Here is an 11,337-nt window from a genome sequence, read left to right on the forward strand (position 1 = left end):
CCTATCAATTCAGATCCTCTTCAGCGGAAAGGTTATCCTGATCTCCTTCCCATCTTTATTAGAAAAAATAAGAAAGTTGAACACCCCCCTCACCTTCTTCCAGTATTCCAGTAGTAAGACAGTGAAGATTCTTTTAATGTTTTTATTAAAACAAACAAATAAATCTTGAAAAACAGTTACAATTAAATACTTACTCGTATATCTAAACGTTCACGAGCCGGCACTGTTCAAACGTCTTATCGACAGTGGATTGATTCCTAGTTAGCAATTTAAGCACGGTCCAATTGAATATGTTAATTCGATTGCTTCATTCTCATAATCCAGCCAAAAGGGAATTTAATCAGAAAATTCTGCGATTGGCTTTGAACGAAAATAATTGTAGACGCAGAGAAAGTTATATCTCTCAATTACTTATCGGTTTTCAAAAAAATTTAATCTTATTTTACCAGAAATTTTCTTTAAAAATCAAAGGATAACGATATTACTGTAAAGTTTAGACTCTTGCTATAGAATAATTATTGTTTTGTGAAACAGCCGTAATATTTTATTATTAAATTCTGTGAAGTACTGTCCACTTGTACAATGAGCTTTTATATTTGTATTTGTGTATTTGCAGAAAAAGCATTGTTTTCAATAATAAATAGTTTTATTTGCAATTACCCAAACAATTAAAAATTGAAACAAAGCAAAGTTGTATAAAATGGCAATTTGGCATTTACTGCTACTGGATCAGTTGTTTTTGCTTTTACAACGCTGCAGTCCTCAACAAGCAAATAAATGAACTAAAAAATAATAAATAAGCGACAAAATGAAATTAGCAATAATCAAATACAACTTTTTAAACCTGTTCCAATTTTAGGAATTTTCAAGAGTATCGGAGGACCCAAAGTTAGGTTTCATTTGCGAGTTTGGATTACCGATTAATCAATTTTCAAATACCTGCACTTGATTAGAAGAGTTTCTTTTGACGATTTAATAGCGTTTATCTTGACGCCTAATCCTTTAGTAAATGTCAATTAATCATTATCAAGTTCTTCGCTTTGTATTGTATAATATGCGGATTAGGTTTTGCATTGGTACAGAATAATTAACGTGTCCTATATATCGTATTTACAGTCAGTCGTTGATGGTAACGACATTATATCTATTCTACGTCATTGTCAGCCAGAATTGAAATAATTGTACGCGACATGTACATTATGTGCCAGTAAATTCGCACGTATTTTCTACATTAATGACCCTTTTGTTTCATTAATGCCTGCGTGTTCACGCCGTCGTGATTTCCATAACGAATGCTCCTTGCAACTCGAGGATATGTTTCAACGTAAACGTTCGGACTCTACTCCAACTATCGCTACACATGCATACGTACGTAAATAAATACTATAGAGTGCACGTAAATACGTATGCATGTGTGTAAATTGTACGTTACATGTGTGTGTGTGTTAGGACGCGATGTTATGTGCATATTCAATGCGGGGGTCAATCGTTCCAATGGACGAGGCCTTAGGGGAAATTTATCAATCGATCTAACGAAGCGTTATCGTGTTTGAAAATGAAAGGTACCAATATATTATAAGCGCATGTTCTTCTGTTAAATTTATTAAATCAATAACATTGGATATCATTTAAACTGTAACTTGATATAAACAGCTACACTCGCATTCTCTTTGGATTTATATCGATACAGAACGCAGGAGATTTCTTTAAGCCTACTGTTGCGGGCGAATGCCGAAGGCAGCGATCGATATCGGCCGGTCTTAGATAATATGCGGGCGGCAGACGTAAGGCTACTGCGGCAAACAACAACCGTATAAATAAATGACATGCATCCAAGGGGTTACAGCTGATATAAAAATAAAAAATAGATAAATAGAGTAGTAGGGATATAAAGCAGAGGATAGCGCAGGGTCGTGTCGCCTTTAATAAAAAGAAGTCACTTCTGTTCGGAATGGTAAATTTAGAAATTCGAGAAAGGTTGTTAAAGGTGTATGTTTGGAGCGCGGCGTTGTACGGGTGTGAAACATGGACAGTGGGCGCGGCGGAAAAGAAAAGGTTAGAAGCTTTCGAAATGTGGTGTTATAGGCAGATGATGAGGATAACGTGGGTAGAAAAGGTTAGAAATGAAGAGGTATTGGAAAGAATAGGATAACAGAGGACTCTATGGAAATTAATAAAAAATAGGCGAGATAGGTTGGTAAGACACCTTCTCAGGCATGAAGGTCTAGTCAGAGACATATTAGAGAGAGAAACAGGAGTTAGGAGGGGTAGAGGTAGACCTAGATTAGATTATTTTTCGCAAATAGTTAAGGATGTGGGCTGTTCTAGTTTTAAGGAAATGCGAAGTTTAGCTCAGGATAGGAAAGAGTGGTGGTGCGTATCTAACTAGTCTTTGGACTGACGACCCTGTGATGATGAAATAGAGTAGAATATAATTTTTCGACCTAACGCTTGTCGTATACAATTGAGATAATCCCTCAATTTTAACTTGATAGTTTTACTTATTATGTCATAAGTTGAATTTTTCTTTCGAGTTTTAAATTCCTAGAAGTAATTACTTCGTGTTCGCCTCGATTTTTTTTCTTAAATTTTCCATTTTTTCTATTTTGTGCTTAATAACAGTAATGTTATTTATGTTACAGGTATCAGGGTCAAATGCGCGAAACGTGACACTGCTCACCGTAGGTCGACAACTATCCGGAATATTTAAGTGTGAAGTGTCCGCTGATGCTCCTTTGTTTCATACCGAGATTAGATCTGCCAAAATGGTAGTTGCTGGTAAGTATAATAGAAATTAAAAAATTTGAAATATTATTCTGAAAATTCATTTTTGAATTGTATACCCACTACACTCTACCTCAAATTAATGAGGGAAAAATTGTTGCTGTTGTCACACCCCCGCCGGGAGTCGAACCCGGGACCATGTTCTGACCACTAATAATAATAGAATAGAATAGAATAATATTTCATATTAAACTAACTCACTTCTAAAAGATATCTAAATTATATGTATGTTTAATCATAGTATATTCAGTATATAGTTACATTAGTTCGACGGATCGTTAACCTTGTAGGTCGGTTGGTCGTGGTTGTTGTTGTCACCTCTCGTAGTTTAGTGGTCAGAACATTGGTGCGTAAAGCCAAAGGTCCCGGGTTCGATTCCCGGCGGGGGTGTGACAACAGCAACAATTTTTCCCTCATTAATTTGAGGTAGCGTGTAGTGGGTAAAAAATTCAGAAATGAATTTTCAGAATAATATTTCATATTAAACTAACTCACTTCTAAAAGATATCTAAATTATATGTATGTTTAATCATAGTATATTCAGTATATAGTTACATTAGTTCGACGGATCGTTAACCTTGTAGGTCGGTTGGTCGTGGTTGTTGTTGTCACCTCTCGTAGTTTAGTGGTCAGAACATTGGTGCGTAAAGCCAAAGGTCCCGGGTTCGATTCCCGGCGGGGGTGTGACAACAGCAACAATTTTTCCCTCATTAATTTGAGGTAGCGTGTAGTGGGTAAAAAATTCAGAAATGAATTTTCAGAATAATATTTCATATTAAACTAACTCACTTCTAAAAGATATCTAAATTATATGTATGTTTAATCATAGTATATTCAGTATATAGTTACATTAGTTCGACGGATCGTTAACCTTGTAGGTCGGTTGGTCGTGGTTGTTGTTGTCACCTCTCGTAGTTTAGTGGTCAGAACATTGGTGCGTAAAGCCAAAGGTCCCGGGTTCGATTCCCGGCGGGGGTATGACAACAGCAACAATTTTTCCCTCATTAATTTGAGGTAGCGTGTAGTGGGTATAAAATTCAAAAATGAATTTTCAGAATAATATTTCATATTAAATTAACTCACTTCGGAAAGATGTCGAAATTGTATGAAATTAAAAAATTATTTCGCATATTATAAACGAAAGCATAAAAAAAAGTTGGTAACACTATTAAAGTTGGTCATTTTGTAACGCCGCATTCAGAGACGGTGTCGTAAATTGCACATCGACGCCGATGGGACGGAATAGTGTCATTAAAATTACTACCTGATAAAGATACCAGGCGGAAAAGTACCATCACCTCGAGGATATGTACCGTACCGATTGCATCATTAAAATTTTCAATTCGATTCTCGCTGATGGGTAATTTCGAAGTAGACAAACGTCCTCTTTTTAATTACATTTTTCAACGGCTTTTATTACATCGTTCAGTGACGGTTTTGTAGGGAAATTGAAAAGAAACTGTCAATCGATAAAGTACGCCCTGCACCCACAACATTTTCATTAGGTCTTAATACGAAATGGCGCAATAAAGGTGACGACTCGTCGAATCCAATCTTTTATTCTCGCTATCTCTCTCTCTTCGTATAATATTTTGCTATCATTCCCGCATTTGGTTAGGTGTAGGTACATTTTGAGTTGTCATTTAATCGTCTTGTTATTGATTAGCTGTCCTTTTTCTTTTCCGTCCTTAATTGATGAGCTTTCGACGTGCGAAACCGAACGAACAATAATCAAACGAAGGAGATACACTGGTCGTGTTTCCTTCATTTCCTTACCCATTTTTCCTAAGTTGTATGTCTTCTTTCTGTGCCGAAATAAAAGCTTCGTGATAACAATTACCTCGAATGGTGCAATCACTTTTCACAAGCCTGAAATTAATACAACGAACGGAACATTACAGAGTATAAAATCTGTTTCAAAATTAACTACCCACTTAACGAATAGTGAGAACTACAGAGAAATATTAGAATTTAAAAGAATATAAAATAATATGGGGAATAATCCATCATGCCCTGAAGAAGCTCTGTATTTATCTGAAACTTTAAGTGCAGCGATTAATTTGATATCAACAACTAATATTGTGATTTTCATTAAGAAAGTCCATTACAGAAAATAAGGATCGAGAAGTATTTTGATAGTTTTTCAGAAAAACTCGAGAACATTCCTTAATAGTATAAATATGTACGAGGGCGGTTCAATAAGTACCCGTGTTTGAAGACAGAGGACGTTCCTGAGGGAAATTGGTGTTGTCATCGTGTGCTGCCATCTATCAAACCACGCCAAAACGAATTTCAGACTGATTGATAGGTTAGTTTGGATTTGGCAGCCATTCGACTGAGACGTGTTTCGTTATTTTGGCTAAGATGGAAAAAGAGCACTATCGTTGGATAACTCGCTTTTTGTTTTTGGATGGGAAAAAATGCGAGGAGATGAAAACAAAGTTGAATACTGTTTATGGAGACATTTCGCCATCTACGACCACAGTTTGATATTGCTTCGACGAATTTAAACGTGGGCAAAGATCCGTTTTTGATAGGAGCGACCAGGAAGCCTGGCAAACGTTGTTACCCAGGAAATCATTTTACGGATTTTTTTGGGAAAGGGAAGAACGATCACTGGACAATACTACAGTGAGTTATTGGACCGCTTCGACAAAAAATTGAAGGAGACCCTGACGCATTTGACGAAAAAGAAGGTGCGTTTTCAACACGATAACGCACCGGCACATTCATCAGGAGTTGTTGCCGCCACATTTTACTCCCTGCGACTTCATCTTGTTCCCTACCATGAAGAAATGACTAGCGAGAAATAAATTTATCTCAAACGAGGAAGTCATCGCCGAGACAGGGGGGATTTTGGAGAGTTCGACAAATCTTATTTTTTGGATGGGTAAAAAAATGGCAGGGTCGTTGGGAGAAGTGTATCTTTCTAAAAGGGAACTATGTTGAAAAATAAAAAAACAAATTTAAAAAAAAAGGTGTCATTTCTAACACGGGTACTTATTGAACCGCCCTCGTATGTAACTGGTAGACAGTTGCATAGTCAGTCGATTATAAATATCTAATGTAATAAGTCGATATAGACCAATTTTTATAAAAAAGCAATTATTGATAATAAAATCGTACAAGAAGATTTTATTTGCTTCTAGTTGTCTATTGCAATTTTCAATCAGAAGCCTGTAATAAATAAAGCACTGTCAAATTCCTAAGTTTAGTTGATTTCTATCCCGATTATTTGTATATTGCAGATTAAAACAAATGTTATTAACGCTGAAAACCTTTTAAACGTTTATAAAGTTAATAACTTTGCAAATGAAGTGTCTCGATGTACCTATAAAATGTAGTTTATGTTTTACCCTTGGGATTCGAAAATTGAATTTTCATTCGTGCCAACGTAATAGTTCTATAAATAAATCGTGTTTCAAAAAGGCACGGAATTGTATAAGGTTTTCAGGAGGAGTATTTTTGCTAGAGGTTTAATTACATATCTATTACCTTAGTGTTGGTTCGTCGTCGCCCCGCTTTTCGCGCTTTTAGTACAAAAGCATTCAAAGAGTTCTTTGTAAACGGGAAAATTAAATAAAATGGAAAGCAAATTTACGAAAGCATGACGGACAAACTCGATTTTGTTTTACGTAGGCTCTAACAGAAGCGCTATTACGTCATTGTTTCAGGAAGAAGTTGTATATTAATAATGACTCTTTAGAATTTCGAAATGTCGAAAGCTCTATATTTCTTCTAAACCAAATCCTGCAATGGATTTTCAATCTTACAAACTTTCCTATTAGTCCTTAAAGCACATTTTAGTGAGAATTGTACCTACCTACCACATAACTCTAAATAAGTTGAACTGAATCTATTCTAGAAATATCAGTTGTGCCTAATACTTAATAGGTTTTTTTTTGAAACTGTAAATTCGAAATTCATTTGCCGTTTCCCAAAGTTCAGCAGAACGCGCAATATACTTTATTTGTCACGGAAAAACAAAGTCAATTAGGGGCGAAATCAATACGCCAGTTTCATAAATCAAGTCCTGTCTCGAAAGTGTGGTCCCAGTTTCCCAGCGGGTAAGATAGGGTACAAGGAGCCGTTTTGGAAAAATAAATAATTTTGCTTTGATAGTGATCGAATCATGCGAATAAACTTTTCTGAAACACGCCGCTTGTGGCAGCTTTCCGGGTTACCCCGGTAATTCCCGAGAGGAATCCTTCAAAGGACTCTAGGGACATAAAAAAAATCTCTGCGACGGAGTGGCAAACTTTCGTTATGGCTAAGCTAGGCCAATAAATTTTATGGTTGACGATAAAGGTTGCTCAAAAAAAGCTTTTGTCAGGAAGATAGAAAGCAAAAAAAGGCAATTACCAGCTCCAAAGACAAATATGACGTGGCTCACGATAATTTGACGGTTTTCTGAATTCTGGAGGAAAATAAATATGAGATATATTTATAGGTAAATGAATATTACAATACGAGACGTTTCTATGTACGTTTTGAGTGTTGGAGGAGCAAGGGTGTAACCACATGATGAAGAGATCCTGCAAACGGCGCTATAAACGCCATCTTTAGTACAATGCTACATGTAGTGGAATTCAATATGTTCAGCGATGTCCATTTACATAAATGGATATCATCTGCTTGCTGAACCGAGCGGCATGGCCTAGAGATTTAGACCATTGCTTAGCATTCGGGAGGACGCCGGTTCGATTCCGGGTCCGTCTGCCTCGGTCCAAGTTTTTCTGTGGTTTCCTTGGATCACTTAGACATATGCTGAGGCAGTAACATTCCACAGATAATCTTTCATTCTCTTCTGCCTTCATTTCGTCCGTCTCAACTTTCTCACCCGAACCACCACCCACCCATTCCCACGATTCCTGAAAGGAGGCTCAAGAAGGCCTTCCGTCCTAACTTCCGGCATAGTCCGGAGGGACTACCCGCCCACTGGCAGCATTACTGGCTGGTGGGAATGAAATACCCAAAAGTTTTTTTTTCTGCTTGCTGAACTGAATCCATACGTGATAGGCACGTTACCATAATTGAACGAAGAAGTTCATGCTGGTTGGTACTCTACCGAAACTTCCAGATGCGATTTCGATCTTGTTGAATCTCATAGACACAGATCAACTCTACTTGCTGCCTTGGTCTATATTTTGCTTCAGCGAGATCGAAATTGCGATCTGGGTTTAACGTAGTGTCATAATTTGATATTAGATAACATATATGTACCTACATGAAGAATCTTTGGTTTGGTTGCTGATTTATCGAGACTGCTACTGATGAGATCAAATAAAATCGAAATCGGGATCACGTTTAATAATGTCGATAAATTCCTGGCCAAACGCGTAATCCTAATCCGGTACGGAGTTTGGTATCTTGCAAATTGACGTCTTTATATTCCATGAATAGCGATTTACTCTGAATATTAAAATTGTTATAAATCAAAACAACAACAATATGTTTTTGCTCATGGCATATTTATTTAGTAGAGGAAGCTACACTGAAAGTACTAAAACATCCCGTATACTTATTTTACATTATTATAGTTTTATTATCTTTGAAAGTATCTGCACCCTGCAACATGACGCGATAAAACAGACTCAAGTTTTCGCCTGTCGCCTTTTCACATTCTCGACTCGAGTAGATATAGATACACACACTAAATATCGACGAACACTAAAGCATATTGTTGAAATGATGAAAAACAATGGTGTTCCGAATAAAATCATCATTTTATATTGTTGTACTTTCGAGAAGAATCGATCGGAAGACGGTCCATTACACGTTCATGAATATAAATAATCTTCCAATACAATCACGTAATGTTTGCTAGTGACAGAGAATAAAGGTATAAAGAGAGAAAGAGAGAGAGAGAGAGATAGGACAAAACTGGTGTTATATTACAGTAGCTTCGTGTCGAAATGACGACTCTGATTTACAATGCATGAGATTGCATTGAAACCCAAGAAAGAGCTGTCATTTGTTAGGCAGAAGTATATATATCGTTAATATCCTTTCGCAATATCTTAAGGATAACCAGCCGTTCTCTGCTGTCTCAGAATTAATAGGTGTATTTGGTCCTTTTGCCTATAAATCCTCTGACATTGTTTGTTCACAACTAACATATTTCTTGGGTAATTGGTAATTTGGGACAGCAATAACAGGAAAAGCAACAACAGACAGTAAACAACTGGGGCCACTATGACGAAAGATTCAAAATATACACAATACTTATGTTTATGTTAGATATCCTTCTATTTTGGTATAAATAATACGTAACAATTAAAAAATTGTTGTACCTTTTACAAAATACGCAGAGTAGGTATACTGCAGGATAAGTAAAGATGTGAAAACTTTGTTTAATTACTGCAATATTCTTCGCCACCTGAAATCTACAATATTTAATTACCGAGTTAAATATCTAGTTTAGATTACTGTTCACAAGTAGTTAAGGATGTGGGATGTTCTGGTTTAAGGAAATGCGAAGATTAGCTCTGGATAGGAAGTGGAGGTGTGTGTGATGTGCGTGTGTGGTGTGTGTGTGTGATGTGTGTGTGTGATGTGTGTGTGGTGTGTGTGTGATGCGTGTGATGTGTGTGTAGTGTGTGTGTAGTGTGTGTGTGTGTGCGCGCGATTGCTCATTCGATTACTTTGTGCTTTGATCATCCCCATATTTCAGCTCCATACATCAGCACAGTTTCTACCAGTACATCAAATAAATACATTTTCTTTTCCCAACTATTCCTCCCATTTGGATTTTCCTCATTGAATTTTCTAGATCGACAAAAGCTAGGTTGAAAAGAGCTGTACTCAAAGGACTAAATTTTAACATATCGACGTAACTTTGTTTGATACATGAGCAATTAAATTACAAAATAGTTTTGTATGTCATTTATTACTAATTATACCTAGTAATAATAGACACTATATTCACTTGTAAATCGAAATATTTTAGCAAAAACTGCTACCAAATTGAAATACCGTATATACTAGGGGAATCGCTTCGAATAAATTATCTAAAAGTCGGTTAATAATGTCATTAATATAATTCCCTGTCCGTTATGTTTTAATACCCTCTAATATGGCTGTTAGTTCATATCGTATTCAGCGTTTCATAAAATTATAACTGCAGATTCATCAAAAACACAAAACGTTAATAAAATGAATAACGAATCACAAAAGAGGTTTGTGCGATGATTACATTTCATTTATCAAAAAACAATAAATTAAATTAAAAAATACTAATCTATTAACTTAACTAATACCTACTGTAAGTTGACTGTTAAAGTTTTAGAAGAAACAAAGTGATTAAATATCACTTTTGAATAATCGGTATAAACCGGTCAAGTAACATATACTTCTATAGAGAAATTAATGTTCCTCCTGGATAAGGGCCTCCTAGATAAAGAGTATGTCATCAATAATGTACTTAGTTAAATCAAGCCAAAATACGGAGTTAAATTTTTTTTACTGACCAACGTTTCGCCCTCTCCTGTGGGATTTTATCAAGTTAGATTTCCTGATGCTATGTCTATTGTATCGACTGCACAATAGGCGTAGCAATTGAACAAGAACACACTTAACAAAAAGAACTGAGAAGGTTTCGTAATAACTGTGTATTAAGTCCTACATATTAAAGCGGACCAAGGATGATATATGTAGGATTTATAAGTGGCGCCATCAAACTTCGTCCTTATTGAATCATCCCCAATCGTATAAGAAAGCTTTTATACCCTGTTTTGTATTATATCTCTTGATGCACGTAGTACATTTTTCATTTTAGCTTATTATATAACCACTAACGATGAGTTAGGAAAGGACATGCTTGGCTTTTGTCGTATGTTAAATTTACATGGTGGAATTTGCGTCGAGGCAAAATTGAGTCAGAAGTGCTTAAATATACCTATAAGTATGTCTATTCGGTGGTTTCACCGCGAGATATTCGCTGATCTACGGGGCTCTCGTTCCACTAGTTACGATTCAAATTTTCTGCAGTAGCACCGTCACCAGAAATACGTCTCAATAGATTCCGTATTCCGCGTTTTCTTAAGTGGCTCGTGAACTAAAAGCGGAATAGTTGGAGCTCGTCCAAAATGAAGAGAACGGGAAGAAGAAATATGTGCCGCTAACAAAACTTAAAACAATGGAAATTCTAACAATCCTCTAAACTGTAAAGGACGGATTATCTATGTAAACTTTTTAAGCAAAGTGACTATACGTTTTCATTATGTGGCCTGAAATAGGGAACATTCCGTTACTTCATTAGCTTGAGTATACGGGGTGCGGAAATCAAATAACCGGACTAGTGCTGCTACCAGTAAATAGAGGCAAAGGCGGCGCGGCTGGTTAGATAATGAGCACGGTTGTATTGAACATTGTCTACTTTCATGGTACTGGAGAATTAGAGATAAAAAACCCTTGTCAATGTTAAGAGAATACTTAATCAGTTTTTATAAATAAATATTCATTTAAAACTGACAAGCAAGCAGTTTCTAATTTCCTTAACCAATTTAAGATTTATGAAGATTGGAAAAACTTTGGCAGTTGTTGTAGAACAAA

The 11,337-nt window shown here is 36.1% G+C and overlaps 1 protein-coding gene across 2 annotated transcripts in view; it reads left to right on the top strand.

Moving 5' to 3' along the window:
* The window catches only part of LOC108739465, a 239,413-nt gene that overhangs the window by 208,710 nt on the left and 19,366 nt on the right, over positions 1 to 11,337 (top strand). For both annotated transcript variants that reach the window (XM_018473370.1, XM_018473371.1), the window contains exon 3: positions 2,643 to 2,778. In XM_018473370.1, the coding sequence (XP_018328872.1) occupies positions 2,643 to 2,778 (136 nt within the window). The remainder of the gene's footprint in view (positions 1 to 2,642; positions 2,779 to 11,337) is intronic.

Source organism: Agrilus planipennis, unplaced genomic scaffold (genome assembly GCF_000699045.2).
Source record: "Agrilus planipennis isolate EAB-ADULT unplaced genomic scaffold, Apla_2.0 scaffold208, whole genome shotgun sequence".
In the NCBI taxonomy this organism is placed as follows: Eukaryota; Metazoa; Arthropoda; class Insecta; order Coleoptera; family Buprestidae; genus Agrilus; species Agrilus planipennis.